The 17956-nt window shown below is 46.3% G+C and overlaps 1 protein-coding gene across 2 annotated transcripts in view; it reads right to left on the reverse strand.

Moving 5' to 3' along the window:
- The window catches only part of ZER1 (zyg-11 related cell cycle regulator), a 62303-nt gene that overhangs the window by 1983 nt on the left and 42364 nt on the right, over nt 1-17956 (reverse strand). For both annotated transcript variants that reach the window (XM_083158719.1, XM_083158718.1), the window contains exons 4-15: nt 15121-15560; nt 11843-12019; nt 11524-11643; nt 11295-11436; nt 9850-10023; nt 8494-8709; nt 8357-8398; nt 6460-6579; nt 6267-6382; nt 5993-6181; nt 5381-5478; nt 4169-4271 (exon numbers count right to left, since the gene is read on the reverse strand). In XM_083158719.1, the coding sequence (XP_083014845.1) occupies nt 4169-4271; nt 5381-5478; nt 5993-6181; nt 6267-6382; nt 6460-6579; nt 8357-8398; nt 8494-8709; nt 9850-10023; nt 11295-11436; nt 11524-11643; nt 11843-12019; nt 15121-15560 (1937 nt within the window). The remainder of the gene's footprint in view (nt 1-4168; nt 4272-5380; nt 5479-5992; nt 6182-6266; nt 6383-6459; nt 6580-8356; nt 8399-8493; nt 8710-9849; nt 10024-11294; nt 11437-11523; nt 11644-11842; nt 12020-15120; nt 15561-17956) is intronic.

The raw sequence follows: 17956 nt of genomic DNA on the forward strand, positions 1-17956 counted from the left end.
TACACCCCCTACACTCCTGCCCTTCATCCAGGCCCCCTAAGCCCTACACCCCTGGGGTCTGGCGATAGTAAACCCCCTTCTTACCTGTCCACACAGAGAGAACTCTGTGGCACCCAATAGGACAGTGATGGCTAACCTTGACACTGCAGATGTTGTTGGACTACACATCCCAGCATGCCCTGGATCAGGTGTAGCATGGCCAAACAGCAAAACTGTAGCACGGCATTTAGGGATGTGTAGTTCAACAACATCTGGAGTGTCAAGGTTAGCCATCACTGCAATAGGACCTTAATAAACTTGTGCTCCAGGACTATGTGGACCTTGATCTGGCAATGGCCTTAAGCACAAAAGATCTGTGCAGTCAGGTATGGGACATTGGGTTGACCACAGAAGGTTGACATGGCTTATGTCAACACATGGAATAGGTCGGCATGGCTAAGGTCAACAGGGTTGGAAGGTTGAAAGCATTAGGTCAATATTCAAAAAGGTCAACTTGAGTTTTTCGCCTTTTTTTTGTCCCGAATGTCGACATGGACACCATCAAAGTGCACTATTTTATTCTCCCTCCACGTCATAGTGCAGGATTTTATTCTCCCTCCACGTCATAGTGCAGGATTTTATTCTTCCGCCACGTCATAGTGCAGGATTTTGTTCTTCCGCCACGTCATAGTGCAGGATTTTATTCTTCCGCCACATCATAGTGCAGGATTTTATTCTTCCGCCACGTCATAGTGCAGGATTTTATTCTTCCGCCACGTCATAGTGCAGGATTTTACTCCCCCTCCACGTCATAGTGCACGATTTTACTCTCCCTCCACGTCATAGTGCACGATTTTATTCTCCCTCCACGTCATAGTGCACAATTTTATTCTCCCTCCACGTCATAGTGCACAATTTTATTCTCCCTCCACGTCATAGTGCACAATTTTATTCTCCCTCCACGTCATAGTGCACAATTTTATTCTCCCTCCACGTCATAGTGCACAATTTTATTCTCCCTCCACGTCATAGTGCACAATTTTATTCTCCCTCCACGTCATAGTGCACAATTTTATTCTCCCTCCACGTCATAGTGCACAATTTTATTCTCCCTCCACGTCATAGTGCACAATTTTATTCTCCCTCCACGTCATAGTGCACAATTTTATTCTCCCTCCACGTCATAGTGCACAATTTTATTCTCCCTCCACGTCATAGTGCACAATTTTATTCTCCCTCCACGTCATAGTGCACAATTTTATTCTCCCTCCACGTCATAGTGCACAATTTTATTCTCCCTCCACGTCATAGTGCACAATTTTATTCTCCCTCCACGTCATAGTGCACAATTTTATTCTCCCTCCACGTCATAGTGCACAATTTTATTCTCCCTCCACGTCATAGTGCACAATTTTATTCTCCCTCCACGTCATAGTGCACAATTTTATTCTCCCTCCACGTCATAGTGCACAATTTTATTCTCCCTCCACGTCATAGTGCACAATTTTATTCTCCCTCCACGTCATAGTGCACAATTTTATTCTCCCTCCACGTCATAGTGCACGATTTTATTCTCCCTCCACGTCATAGTGCACGATTTTATTCTCCCTCCACGTCATAGTGCACGATTTTATTCTCCCTCCACGTCATAGTGCACGATTTTATTCTCCCTCCACGTCATAGTGCACGATTTTATTCTCCCTCCACGTCATAGTGCACGATTTTATTCTCCCGCCACGTCATAGTGCAGGATTTTATTCTCCCGCCACGTCATAGTGCAGGATTTTATTCTCCCGCCACGTCATAGTGCAGGATTTTATTCTCCCGCCACGTCATAGTGCAGGATTTTATTCTCCCGCCACGTCATAGTGCAGGATTTTATTCTCCCGCCACGTCATAGTGCAGGATTTTATTCTCCCGCCACGTCATAGTGCAGGATTTTATTCTCCCGCCACGTCATAGTGCAGGATTTTATTCTCCCGCCACGTCATAGTGCAGGATTTTATTCTCCCGCCACGTCATAGTGCAGGATTTTATTCTCCCGCCACGTCATAGTGCAGGATTTTATTCTCCCGCCACGTCATAGTGCACGATTTTATTCTCCCTCCACGTCATAGTGCACGATTTTATTCTCCCGCCACGTCATAGTGCAGGATTTTATTCTTCCGCCGCGTCATAGTGCAGGATTTTATTCTCCCTCCACGTCATAGTGCAGGATTTTATTCTCCCTCCACGTCATAGTGCAGGATTTTATTCTCCCTCCACGTCATAGTGCAGGATTTTATTCTCCCGCCGCGTCATAGTGCAGGATTTTATTCTCCCGCCGCGTCATAGTGCAGGATTTTATTCTTCCGCCGCGTCATAGTGCAGGATTTTATTCTTCCGCCGCGTCATAGTGCAGGATTTTATTCTTCCGCCACGTCATAGTGCAGGATTTTATTCTTCCGCCACGTCATAGTGCAGGATTTTATTCTTCCGCCACGTCATAGTGCAGGATTTTATTCTTCCGCCACGTCATAGTGCAGGATTTTATTCTCCCGCCACGTCATAGTGCATGATATTTTTCTTCCTCCACGTCATATTGCATGATTTTTTTCTCCCTTCACGTCATAGTGCACGATGTTATTCTTCGGCCACATCATAGTGCAGGATTTTATTCTCCCTCCACGTCATAGTGCACGATTTTATTCTCCCGCCGCGTCATAATGCAGGATTTTATTCTTCCGCCGCGTCATAGTGCAGGATTTTATTCTTCCGCCACGTCATAGTGCAGGATTTTATTCTTCCGCCACGTCATAGTGCAGGATTTTATTCTTCCGCCACGTCATAGTGCAGGATTTTATTCTTCCGCCACGTCATAGTGCACAATTTTATTTTCCCACCACGTCATAGTGCATGATATTTTTCTTCCTCCACGTCAAAGTGCATGATTTTTTTCTTCCTCCACGTCATAGTGCACGATTTTATTCTTCCGCCGCGTCATAGTGCAGGATTTTATTCTTCCGCCGCGTCATAGTGCAGGATTTTATTCTTCCGCCGCGTCATAGTGCAGGATTTTATTCTTCCGCCGCGTCATAGTGCAGGATTTTATTCTTCCACCGCGTCATAGTGCAGGATTTTATTCTCCCTCCACGTCATAGTGCAGGATTTTATTCTCCCTCCACGTCATAGTGCAGGATTTTATTCTCCCTCCACGTCATAGTGCAGGATTTTATTCTCCCGCCGCGTCATAGTGCAGGATTTTATTCTCCCGCCGCGTCATAGTGCAGGATTTTATTCTTCCGCCGCGTCATAGTGCAGGATTTTATTCTTCCGCCACGTCATAGTGCAGGATTTTATTCTTCCGCCACGTCATAGTGCAGAATTTTATTCTTCCGCCACGTCATAGTGCAGGATTTTATTCTTCCGCCACGTCATAGTGCAGGATTTTATTCTTCCGCCACGTCATAGTGCACAATTTTATTTTCCCACCACGTCATAGTGCATGATATTTTTCTTCCTCCACGTCATAGTGCATGATTTTTTTCTTCCTCCACGTCATAGTGCACGATGTTATTCTTCGGCCACATCATAGTGCAGGATTTTATTCTCCCTCCACGTCATAGTGGATGGTAGGGCATGAAATGTCGGCACGTGCCAGCTCAAAAAAAATGTGTAAAAAAAACTCATGTCAACATTCTGACCTATTCAACGTAGACCTAATGCTTGAATTGACCTTCCAACTCTGTAGACCTTACCATTGTCGACCTATTTTAGGTGTCAACCTTCAGTGATGGACCCAATGCATGCTGACCTATTCTGTGTCTACCTTAATGACCGTATACTGTGCACTCACCTCCTGGAATCCATGCACATTATAACGGCTACAGATAGTGCTATTCACACCTGCTTCTTATACCGGCACCAGGATAAATCCTGCCCTGACCGGTCAATCACACATTCAAAATCCAATAAACAACTTCATGTGAAGGTTTTGCTTTGAATGTACGCAATATATATAGTTACTGTAATTATAAAATGGTAAATTCTAGGGTTATAAGGAAATGAACAATTAGGTATTAGTATAATAATGGAGAAGGTGGGTACACCAGGGACTGCACATCCTTCATTCCAACATTCCGCCAACATCGGCCAAATGATTATGTTGGAGACCTCACAGGGTGATGACATGAGTGGTGCTGGGCAGTACCTGGCCATGTCCTTGGTTTCTTGGCGCGTAGTAGACATTTTAAGCACATCTATCAGCAGAGGGAGCCCTCCTTCTTTGATCAACAGGGGACAGTATTTGTCCGCTAGGTAAATGGAGAAAAACATGCATTATACCAAGTACCAGCCAATTCGTATTATCTATGTGCTACAGCAGACGTGTGGTTACTAGATGAACACTTTAGCTTTCTATACAGTATGTAAGGATCAATGATGCAAAAATATGGGATGTCAGGAACTGCTGTGAACGGCTGATAGCTGCTTTGTACAGTGCCACAGCATGTGTGCGCGCTATATGAATTACCATTATTAAATAATACACGACTGTCAGCAATTACCACATAACTGAGTAATTATCTTGTGTAATTACTACAGCAGAAAGAGCTCTTAAGCCCGCCCCCAGATACCTGTGAAACTAACCAATGGGAGTCCAGGGGCGGACTTAGAAAGTGTGTGAAGGCTTACTGTACTATCCCAGGCTTTGAAAAAGCTGGGTATACCCCAGAGAAACGCGTCAGGTTGTGGCACCCCTATCTTGGGACATTGGATTACAATTTACCAATCCCGCACATGGATACCTGAACCAGGACTGAAATTGGCACAAACAGAGCAACACCTCTAGAGGACACCTATCCATTGATGCAGGACTCCCACTAATCGTGATTATACCAAGACTGTCCACGTATAAGTATACCTCAGTGCTATATATGAAATCTACAAAGGTCCCTGATAGGAACAGGATTCCAAGTGAATGAATGGGTGACCACTTCCCAAAAGCAACAATATTGGTTCTGTGTGTTATTTTCAACCTTTCATTATTCATTCATTTTAACTATTTACGCATCAATAAATGTAATTAATTTTATTTTTCACACTGTGGTAATATTTTGGTGTATTTCCTCAAGAGCGCAGCTTATTCCCTCACGGGATCCATTTCTGCTGCAGCACCCAAGAGGTTAAACTTCTGCCCCCAGGCAGACCAGGCTCCTCCCTTCCTCTACCCCGCCTCCAGTCCAGGCAACTCAGGGGTAGATTTATAAAGCTCTGTGAAGTGTCCCCCCCGGATTTCCTGCAAACCCATTTGGGGTAAGAGGTAGAATTGCTGATGGGGGTTGTTGAGGTGTCAGCTTCCCAACCGCATTTTATAAAATAAAAGCTCCAACAAAATGTATAAAAAAACAACTGCAATACTCACGATACACAGACACCAGATTATACAGGGCCCATGTTGCCCAATGCTGGCTGACCGGAGAAACATTCTGGGGTAGAAGCCGAAGAATTGGCTCAAATGACCTATAGGACAGACAGAGAGCAGTCAGATTTGTACCCAGGAGTCACAGGATTGTTACAGGATTGCCATCAGTTATGGAGACACATCAGGATGGTGACGGCTCTTGGCTGCTGGGAATATAATGAATTCTGTTTTGGAGATGTTGAGTTGGAGGTGATGAGATGACATCCAAGATGAATGCCTGAAAGGAATTCAGTGACATGGAGCAATACTGATGGTTATTGGGAAAATAGGGAATTCAGTAGTGTCTAAACTAAATTCCCCTTTGAAAGTACGGTTGGCATAGTGGTTAGCAGTACAACACTGAGGTCATGGGTTCAATTCCCATGCAGGACTATCTGTGTGGAGTTTGTGTGGATTCCAGGTGCTCCAGTTCTGTGTGTGGGTGTTATAGGGAAGACAGACCAACCTTAGAAGCCAATGGAAGAATTTACTTAGACAAATCTATCTATGGCTAATAAAAGATAAGTGTGTAACGTAAGGAAGAGACCAGGTGTATGAGGTGGTTCTACTGACCGGTAGTTAATATTCCTTCTGGAGCTAATATCCCAGCTCTGAATTGCTGTCCACATACGTTCCTCCACCTCTTGTCGTGTAGGCTCTCCAATGTACCAGACCTGGGGTCCATCAAACATGATGTGTGACAGCACCCCGCAGGCATTATATGACACTTCAATCCCATCTGCTTTGCTTTCTAAGAGGTTACTGCCAATGGAAGAAGAATACGAGTGAGCGGACCAATTGCATAACTCATAACCAAACTAGAACTCAGCCAAGACAGGGAAAGTACCTGAAAACCGTGATGAACTGTGATGTCATCAGCTGTGGCCGTAGTTCCCGCACCTCTGCCACATTTCCCAGGAGCCCAAGCATGTTGCGATGCAGTTCTTGCTTTTCGGGAAATTCCTATGGATGGCAAGCAGACAGTTGTGAAATTGCAACCGCGTCCTACGGAATAAAGCATTGCCTGGAAGCGCACTTACTCTGAGGCAATCCAGAAATAGTTTCATGCCGCTGTAATTGAGGAACATCTCGCAGTTATCTGGTGTCTCATCTGTGATGTTCCACAGGGCACTCCAGGAAAATTCCATCACTTGGTCACACTGCAAAGGAAGAGAACACGAATCAACACACTGGTAAGCACAGGTACGGATAATGCCGCTTGGTTAAAAAGCCAGGATCGTTACCGGATTTGGACACATGAATAAGCAGTACGGATAGTGTAATGGTTAGCATTACTGCCTCACAGCACTGAGGTCATGGGTTCTATTCCCACCATGGCCCTAACTGTGCGGAGTTTGTATATTCTCACCTTACTTGCATGGGTTTCCTCTGGGTACTCCGGTTTCCTCCCACAATCCAAAAATATACTGGTAGGTCAATTGGCTCCCAACAAAAATGTACCCTAAAATGTCTGTGTGTGCATGTGGTAGGGGATAATGGGGCAGATGTATTAAGCCTTAACAAGAGATAAATTCAAGGGTAAGAAGGAGAGAGAAACGTCCAGCCAATCACATCCCAACTGCCATGTTACAGGCTGTGTTTGAAAAAAGTTAGTAAGGAGCTGATTGGCTGGATGTTTATCTCTCTTTATCAACCTTGCATTTATCTCTTGTTAAGGCTTAATACATCTGCCCCATAGATTGTAAGCTCCACTGGGGCAGGGACTGATGTGAATGTTCAAATATTCTCTGTAAAGCCCTGCGGAATATGTGTGCGCTATATAAGAAACTGTTAATAAATAAATAAGCAAAATATAGTATTAGAATAGAGCATTAAAGACACCATGAACAGGACTTTCCATAGATTATGTTTCTCATCCCCAGAGTAGTTGCATTTATAAGCTTTTTCCCCCCAAAGTAGTATAGAAGCCAGGTGAATAGACAAATCAGTGATGCAAAATCGGCAACTACTGCCTCGGAGCTGCCATCTGAATCAGATCTGTAGCATTAAATCAGTGATGCAAAATCGGCAACTACTGCCTGGGAGCTGCCATCAGTCAGATGTATACCATTAAATCAGTGATGCTAAATCGGCAACTACTGCCTGGGGGCTGACATCAGTCTCTTTTAGTGGGGTGTCCTACATCCATTACACTGTACATAAAACATACCCCTCTCACTGCCTAATACACAATAAAGATAATGCTCAGTCCTGATTTTTATAAAAATAAAAAAAAAACATAAATAAAAGGCTTGAAATAAAATGTATTAAATTTCAGTAACACAAATCGCCACTAACAGTTGTTTCACTCAACCGATCCCAGATTTGACATATGTAACAGCCATGATCGGAAACTCTTACTAATTATTATCAACGAACAAAGCTGATTGGATAAATAACACACTAAAAACATTTGGATTGGTTATACTGTAAGCCAATGCTCTATAAGCAAGAAGTGGATTATTAAGCATAAACCAGGCCCGTTTTGTCAGAGTGTCAGGAAACTGCAGTTCCTTCCTGATCCCACGGTTTCTACCACAGCCGCAAAGGAGGGTCCTGGTCTACGCACAGACTGGAATGGATTTGCAGCTAATTCAGGCTTGCATGGGGCGGGATTTCACTCTGGCTGGGCGGCGTATATCTGATCGCAAGGCTCTGCAATTTATCAGAGCAGCTATGAGGTCTGAATTAGACCCATGTACATATCTATGTGATCGCACCGTTCCACTTCTTTCTGTATGCAAGAGCGATTAAATAGTGAGTTACTATGGACACACGCCTGTGAGTTCTATGTGCGATCACTTTGCTGCCCCCCAGTGGCCACCTAGGAAAGCTCATGTAGCATCCACAGAGAACCAGCTGGGATTGGTGTGAAGCATGTGTGCCCAGACCCAGGAGCCATAGTGCTCTGTAATTACTGTACGAGGAGATACTCACTGTTTTATCCTGGAGTTTCTTCTGTATTAGTTTCAGCATAGTCTACAAAGATAAAAGGTACAACCTTATTCCTAGAACCACATGAACCATAAGCCCACATATGTCCTGAGTAATGGGCGATTAGCACCAGCACCTACCATGACAAATCCCATCTTGCCCACGGCCTCCTTGTGGTCATTATCCACCTGGCAGACGAGGGCATTGCAGAGGTGGACAGCGATCCGCTGGATGGACTCGTCCTGCCGGGTTGGGATCAGTATATTAAGCAGCAGCTCGTTCACCCTCTGATACTGGAACTCCAGCTCCTCGGGGATGCCGAAGTTACACAGCGTCAGGCAGCAGTTTCTCTGCACCTGCAGAGGAAGGCGATCGCATCCGTTAGGTGGGACAGAGCCGGCGCTGACAATACCACCAATGCGGGAACCTTTAGAAAACGGCTGTTTCGGAGGCTTAGGGCCAAACATATGAATCCCCATACAAAAAGGTCTGAAAAGAGCGGGTACGGGTCAAAGACACATATTAGGAAGACATGCCTTGGGTCAACCACTGCAGGTCAGCATGGTTTAGGTCGACACAATAAATAGGTCGACGTGGCTAAGGTCGACACAAGCATTAGGTCGACAATGGCAAGGCCGACAGTCAAAAGGTCGACACAAGTTTTAAAAAAAAATTGTCCCAAATGTCGACATGGACACCGTCAAAGTGTACCACTGCGCTCGCCATGCTTCGGGCCTTCTATTCTATTTCCACCACACCGTAGTGGATGGTAGGGCATGAAATAACGTGAAAACCTCATGTCGATCTTTTGACTGTCGACCTAGCCATTGTCAGCCTAATGCTTGTGTCGGTCTTAGCCATGTCGACATATTTCACGTGTCGACCTTCAGTGGTCAACCCAATGCATGCAACCCTTTACCAAAACAGCTCCACAGAAATCTAGGAAAACCTCTGGAACTTCAGGACAATAGACAACACTGCCTTCTTTTTGGTACATGCAGCCTGCGCACTCACTGGCCAATGGGCGCACATATGTAGAACGACTCCTGAGTCATAATCCAGACAAGTTGCCGGAACAGCGATTTATAAGTCATCATACTGCTGGCAAACATGCAAATAGGGCGAAACGTAACGCGATCTAATCGCAACACGTTATACATCCCACCCTTCGTATTACAATCACCTTTCGGGAAGACCATTGTATTAACAGAAGGGTGAGCTGTCATTAAGATTGCATGTAAGGAATCCTATTTTCCGATGTCTCTCTATCTGAGCAAGTGGTAAAGTACACAACTTTCCCCCATTGCCATGGGAACTCACAGCTCTTTATTATGGTCTTATCCTACCAGCGGCCTGATTAGTGGGGATACCGAGGTGGGGAGTCCCGCTATTTGTCATACTGGACATTTACACTTATGTAAGAAGATAAGAGAGAAGTGGATAATACAGGTACTTTGTAAAAACGCTTCATATTCAGTAGTCATGGTATGCCTTACCGTCACTTCCTGGTACGATTCCATGCCGTTAAGCACCACTTGGATGACCTGCCGTCGTAATCGCACGCTCTGCTCGCTGCGGTAGTCAGAGTTTGTGAGGTAGAACAGGGCGGCACTTCCCGTCACCTGGATGGTTTTATCATACTTGTGACACTTAAGGGCAGCGATTACCAACTGCAGAGGAGAGACAAGGACGGGAGCACATTGTTCTTCAGTGGAATCGTCTCTTCATTATACAACAGCATTGACTGCAGTTGTTTACTGCCGTAAAGCAAATACATTTCAAGGGAAAATCCTACAATTTGGTAATTGGTTAGTTGCATTCGCTGCAAATGTTAATTATTGCATTAGTTATTATTTCCAGGAGCATATAACCAACAACAACAAAAATCAGGGTGTTTCAGCTCCAATGGATTTAACTATGTACAGCCTATTCCTCAGCTCTCCCTCTAAACCCACAGTCTCCAGTATCCCCCATATCGGACGAAAGAGGAAAATTTCTTCTGCTGAAACGAGGTGGTTTAGGCAAATTTGTAATATGATAAGCAGTGAGGCACTGAGGAACTTGGGTGGTCAGACTTGCATGCATTAAGATGAGCGCCCACTTCTTTAAAAGGACAAATGCAAAAGTGTAAAGTTCCCATCAATGACAAAATAGGATTACACTCGTCATTAGACTAACCCTGCTAAGGGCAAGCGGGAATCACATGTGGTGCATATGGTGTCATATGCAACAGTCAGTGAAAATGCCACAAGACTCTGAGGGGGGGATACAATGCTCCGCTGCTGTTCCCGACGGGGGAAAATAGAGGCGGGTCCCTATTCAATGCTGAACACGGCAGACTTTAGAAGCTGTCGGGCCCATTCTGCCGATAACGGCCAATGATTGTCGCGATCCCGGGCTCAAATTGACAATCCATGGCCGTTTACGTGGACACGCCCACTTTTCACTGATCGGTAGGCGGGACATTGAATCCCACCTGCTGATTTGCTGTCAGGCAAAACGGAAACGGGCCTGGATCACGGCAGCCGTGATCCAGGATTACATTCCCCCCGAGTCTCAATTTCTGGGCGAAACCACGCTACACTGCAGGTGGGGTAGATGTAACATGTGCAGAGTTAGATTTGGGTGGGGGGTGTTCAAACTGTAACCTAAATTGGAGTGTAACAATAAAGCATCTGGTATTTACCCTGCACAGAAACAACAATAACTCCCCCAAATTTAACTCTCTGCATGTTACTTCTGCCCCACCTGCAGTATTACATGGTTTACCTCAGTTTTTTGCTATTTTTGCTTTGCTAAGAAAGGTGAATGAGGCCCAGAGTCCAGATGCCACCCTCCCCACTACAGTAAAGTAAATGGGGGGGGCACACTCCTACTGAAGAAGAGAGTTCCCTCTTAGCCCATAACCATTCTACGATAATAGACACAGAGGCGGGGTCACCTGCAAGGCTCGCAGTGGTTGGTTGCATCTCTCTATGCGAGCAATGTCGAACAGGAGATTTATGGCACGGGAGGTAATCTCAGGACGATGCTCCGTGTACGACTCGATGGTGTTCAGCACTTGCTCTTCATTTTTGTCTCCACTCACCTGTGAGAGGGATATAGCGTTACAAGGCCTTATTCACACCAGTAACACTAGGACTAAAATCAATACAGAGCGCGTCAGGAACCTCACCTTGTAGGCTGGGATGTGCGTCAGGTGGCAGAAGAACGTTTCGAAGAGACCCAGGAACTGCAGAGGCCTCTTCAGGGGTCGGAACGGAATGATACTGCTCTTACTGGGGTTGGTACTGCATGAGAACGTGACAGTTACACATCGCTGATCACATATCCTAAGGCACAACTACTTGTGCTCACTGCCACATCAGCAATAAGCCGGACACAGTAAGAAACGGAAAATATTCATATGGAATTTTTTATTTATTTTTTATTTAAGCAATTGAATAAGTATTCCCAGAAATTCTGTCCAAAACTCCTTGCCACACATACCTAGGAGGACCCAATTCGTCATCCATCTTGGAGGTGGCACAGTTCTCCAGCATTGTATGACCAGAGATGTCCAAGGAGACCAGGTCTTCCAGGTTCTGCACAAACAGGTTTAGCACCTTGCGAGTGAGTTTGAACTTGTAGTAACTTGATAGTCTATCACGGGAGATATCCAGGTGCCTGGAGCAATCAAAGGAAAGGAAATGGGTTTGTGAACATTGTGAAATGGGGGACACTGAATTCAGACCATATTTTCACTCTCTCCTGGAGCTTCCAGGAGACTCCAGAATTTGGAAAGAGTCTGGATAAATGGCCAACTCTCCCGCAGCCAACACTTGTTCGGTGAAGTAGAAAGGACAAAGGCCATAATGGAATGATAAGCTAAGACTTGTGTCACTGTGGCCCCACAGGGTACGGCAGCATAAGGTCCCGCACCTGTACCACCCTCTATGATATACCTGTTTATGGACTTCCTAGAAATATTCCTTTCAGACCGCAAAAAGCAAACACAGGTTTTTGCCGTGTCAACCCGGGTTGATCTGTGGTATAAAAGCAGCACTGACAAAATTTCCAGGCCCAGCAATCCAGCATTTCAACCCTGTCACAACCAGGGTTGAAAACAGCTCTGACCTGGGTTGCTGGGCAGTTTAAACGTGTAATTCGAATCAAGTAACCCGGGTCCCATTCACACTATGGAAAAGGCAGAGCTTGGAGACAGCGTCAGCTCAAAGCATTGCCTCCTCACCCGCCCCCGATAACATGCTGATGCTTCGCTCCCGCCCCCTTGAGACCTCAGCAAACCAGCTTATTGCCGGGTCGCTGGGGGGGGGGGGGGGGGGGAACATCTCTGATCACAATATGAACAAATTCCTCGGACCGTTGTTTTGGTACACATGAAGTGGTGGTGGCGATACAGGGCCAAAAGCAAATGTATTTCTACTATTTCAGACCTGATCACAATGGACAAAACCATGTTGCACTGCAGGTGGGGCAGATGTAACGTGCAGAGTGTTAGATTTGGGTGGGGTGTGTTCAAACTGATATCTAAATTGCAGGGTAATGGGCCACACACTGGGCTAAACCCAGGCTAACCCCAGACACAGATTTTACTAAATCCCTCAGAAAATGTATGTAAAATGCTAGGTGTGTAGCCCACATAGCGATTTACATGCGCGCCCCCGCCGTTCTCAATCTGCACAAGATTCAGAACGGCGCCATCGGTAAATTCAGTGCAGTCGCACAAATGCTCCTGCTCATCTCACGCATGGGTGGCGCGGGGATGAGCAGGGCCACCTGAGCGACTGTCACAGATGCCGGAGCGCGCCGCCCAGAAGCCACGCTGAAGCCGCCCGCTCTCGCCCTCTGCAGTCGGATGGAAGCTGCAGTGAGAGGATGCGACGCTGGAGGACTCCTGAGTTGGTAAGTATTAATTATTTATTTTTTTTAGTCACCAACGGTTGGGGAAGGGGGGGGGGGGGGGGGGGGGGGAGTCCTATGCAACCAGTAATTTTTTATTTTTTTTATTTGTTTGGGGGTTGGGGGGATACTATGCCACCAATGTTTATTTGTTTGGGGGTGAGGGGGGACACTATGCAGAAAGAGAAGCAGCAAATACCAGAAGCATGTAAGTAATGTAATGTGCCATAGAGCTCACCCAAATCTTTTTGCTGCCTATAAGAAACCTCATCAAGGACAAACAAAACTCCATCAACTGCCTGGCCTACAACTGTGGAGAGTTCCCTGGAGTCAGATCTCCCAGGACCGATGTGTAACACAAGTCCAGCACTTCTGCGGTGGCATACACATTCCTACTTAATAGAGAAATGAGCCAACTTTGCCATGCATGCTGGCAAACTATCTAACCTGCTGATGTAACAGTAGAGCCCAAAGTCTCCGTCCACATGTTACATGCAGGAAAAGTTCAGTTCCACAGGCTCCCGGGCAGAGGAGAGAAGAATCCTGGTCAGACAGCTAGAAAAGCTCAGAATACACCATGCCAAGAAGGGCCCTCAGGCACATTCAACCAACTCTCAAGAAGCCTTTGCCAGTGAGTGTGGTTGTTGGACCTCTACCCTGCACCGTGTTATGAGGAGAGCCTCAAGTCCACATTAGACACTATGATGAGGGGAGTGGACAGTTGTGTGGCATCTACACACAGGTCTAGCCTTGGACACGCTTCCGTAACAGGACAATGAATGGTGAAGGCAGTGGACAGAAACAAAATGATAATGAACTGTAAAGCCATGCTACTGACACCAGTTGGATGGCTAATGGCAGAGCATGGGTCCTTGTTAATATCTGCAGCAGCAGTTACCGGGCTCATCCCCACCAAGAGGCAATCCCACGCATCAGGCATTCTGTAGCGAATGCCGGTGCCAGCATAGAGGAGGATCAAATCTGAAGCTTCAAGCAGACTACCATGGGAATAGAGGCAAGGAGAATGTCAGCTTGTGGAGGTCAATTTGAAAGTGCTCCAGCTCCTACACCACACTCAATACCCCAGGATATCCATGCCTCCCATAGGATAGAAGACGGTGATCACAAATAAAGGTAGGGTAACACTGCCCATTACATACACCCCCACTGTCATGTTCATGTACTGAATTCAGTGGTGGTGTGTCCACTACAATGAATCTTCTCCAGAAAATAAAACTTGGAAAACGTTAGTTCCAGGCTACATTTGGAATGGGTTGTCTGAACCTGATTGGACAAGCAGTCAGGTCAGCTGCTATTGGTCAACCTCATGCGAGTTATTGGTATAAGTAATTCATTAGGCTATCATGCTAGGAGGGGTGCCGGATGACTGCCCAACAGGGGGGATCCCGGCGGTCAGTATCCTGCCGTCGGAATCCTGACTGCCAGTGCTCCGACAGGGGGGATCCCGACTCACAGGGGCTACTCTCCCTTGTGGGGGTCCACGACCCCCATAGAGGGAGAAAACAACCTGTGGCGAGTAAAGCGAGCCATTCAGCCTGCAGCGTGGCGAGCCCGCAAGGGGCTTCTTTGCACTCGTCCCCCTGCCGGAGCACCGGTGGTCAGGATTCTGATGTCGGGATACTGACCGTCGGGATCCCCGCTGCCGGACCGCCAAACCACACCCTGCCAGGAGAATTTTCCATTATTGGTGCTGGTAGAGGGAGATTTGGGGATTCCACCACAAGTTCCTTCAGTTTCAACTGAGTGGAGGTAAAACATTTCCTAAATATTCTATGTTTTAACAGATATTATTCTGAACTGTTTCACTTACAAAAATACACGTCAACGTGAGGATATAGACGTACCTGAGTTTCTGCAGCTGCACGATCACTCGGATGTGTTCCTCAGACAGGTCCATGTTGTACAAGACTAGAGAGACCAACGTGTCTTTCCACTGAGTCAGAAAGCTGATGTCGTTCATCTGAATTCCCGACAGATTTAGAGCTTTTAAACAAAGCAGAGGGCGTAGCATCATCTCAATGTCCACCCCCTTGGTGATGCAGCCAAGGTTTAGGAAACGTAACTGTTGGAATCCTTGAAACGTGAAGTCCCGGGATAGGATTTGACGGGTGGGGTTCACCAGGCAGTCTGTGTCATCGTAGCGTCCCAGGTTCTCCTCTTCATAGAAGATATTGCTGCATCCAAAGAGGCTGAGGGACACTAGGGTGGACTTGAAATTTGCCAGGGTCTGCAGGCTCTTGGCCGTCAGCCTCTCACAGTTTGTAAGGTACAATTCAATCAGGTCCTGTGGATATCAAGAAGAACATTTCAATCTCCTAATTTCCCTGATTCCTGGCTGGACTTTGGGTAGAAGGGGATGGTTTGGGATTGGTGGAGATTTGGAGGATCATGGCCTATTTTCACCTGATTTGGCAATTGGAAATGTTGGGACATTTTAATGTCCCGGGAAAGTGCATATACAAGAAGCATTGTTAGGCTGTATTTTAATACAACTGCTATTTAGTATAGGCTGCTATTAACCAATGAAGTACAACCTAACTAACAGGGTGCTGCAATTAGCAGAATGCCTGTTATCGTCATCCATGGTTGCTATCGCAGCTGGCAGAGCATGGAGAATAGGAAGCTTGGGGGGGGGGGGGGGGGATGAGATCTTGGACCATGGTCATCATAAAATCTTTTCCCTGAAGTTCCCTTGGGGGATGCCATTACTTCAGGGTTATGTATTGGGAGCTGAGGATGCGGGCCCTAACTAGTTTGAGACTGACCTCCACCCTATATAAATCTTCCCCATCCACTAGAGCCAGAGAAAACCCCCTTAAGAACTGAGAAACCAGTAAACCAACAGTTTTATACCCCAGGCGAGGGAGGGATTCCAGCATCCCCCAGATGGACTTCAAGGAATAGATTTTATTTTATTCATCCATCTACTATTATATCTGGGGTCTATAGAGAAAGCCAATGAAGGGTCAGGCGCTTTATAACCAGCTGCTTGAAGAACCTTCCGTCCAATGCTGGTGTCCCGTTCTCCAAAAGTATGGAAACGATAAAACTATGTAAAAGTGTGTAAGGGTGACCAGGTACTGTAGCTGCTCTATGGAGACACTATGCCCAAGAAGTCCTGATCGCAAGCGCCGAGAAGGCCCAAATTGAAGAAAAATACACCGGCCGAACGTCGGCAGTTAACCATCTAGCGATGGACCCTTTAGAGGCTGTCCAGCCTCACTTTGGTGCATCAACCAGGACCAAGAAAGAATTTGAAGAACATTCTAAATAAATAACGCACATATGGGATACGGTCACTCGGTCAACACTATCAAGGTCGGAAGGTCAACAATGGGAAGGTCAACAGTCAAAAAGCCGACATTAGTTTTTCAGATTTTTTTATTTTATTTTTTTGAGCCGACATGTGCCGGCAGGCGGTATTTCATACCCAACCTTCCACTATAACTTGGTGGAAGAAGAAAATAAAGTGCCGAGCCCAGCGAGCCATCCAAGGGGACGCGGTACACCGATATGTTGTCCATGTCGACGTACGTTGACATTCAGCACAAAAAAAAAGTAAAACACTCATGTCGACCTTTTGACTATGCTAAAGAAGAGACGTCATTAGTTACCAAGGCCTGGCGATCGGCTGGTTAATGTGGAAAGTGGATCCCACATTAGGGAGAAAGGAAGGTTTAGTGCATAACACTATCCTAGACATGGAGACACAGGGTATGGTGATTAGGTCGACATGAATTGGGTCGACCGCTGAACGTCAAAAGGGCTTAGGTCGACAGGGTTTGAAGGCAGGCACAAGCATTTGGTCGACAATGGGAAGGTCAACAGTCAAAAAGTCAACATGAGGGTTTTTTTTTAAATTTATGTGTCCCAAAGTCGGCATAGGGTAGTATTCAATGCGATCCTCGCTGTTTAACCCCCTCGCCCTATTCAACGTTCAGGGGGAATCCTCGCCATCACAGGACGGCGAGGATTCCCCCAAACAGCGAGACCCGCGTCTAATGCAGCGAACCCGCTATATTTAGCCGCGAATCACGCTGCTTCTGCAGCCACATACGCCGATTCCCCCTCACTCAAAAAACGGAGCGAGGGGGAATTGGCGTATGAGGGGGATGAGTTGAATACTGACAGGGTGAGTGGTGACAGCGAGCAGGAAGCCCTGCTCGCTGTCGCCGCTCGCCCACGGCATTGAATACACCCCATAGTCGACATGGACACATCCCCTTGCATGCTTCAGGAGCACTATTATATTCTCCCACCATGCTGTAGTTGATGGTAGGGGATGAAATACCACCTGTCGGCACAAACAAAAATAAAAACGTGTGAAATGTGAACACCCCATGTCGACCTTTTGACTGTCGATCTTCCCCTTGTTGACCAACTGCTTGTGTCGCCCTTCCAACCCTGTTAGGGTATAAGGTTAATGAGGCAGAATAATATCTGAGAATAAGAAATCTATATGTGTAATTATGGGAGCTGGATGGATCATTTAGATTAGGAAATCAGGCTGATAGACTTAATACAAAGGAACACATCTACAGCAGGATCGCCAAGACAAACATTAGAACAGCATTAATATGCAAATGTACAGCTGGAAACAATGCCGGTTACACGATAGCAGACACTGATTGCCCACAGGTCACATGACAGCGATACCCCTGACACGCACACTGTAACCCA

Source organism: Crinia signifera, chromosome 9 (assembly GCF_055691185.1).
Source record: "Crinia signifera chromosome 9, ASM5569118v1, whole genome shotgun sequence".
NCBI lineage: Eukaryota > Metazoa > Chordata > Amphibia > Anura > Myobatrachidae > Crinia > Crinia signifera.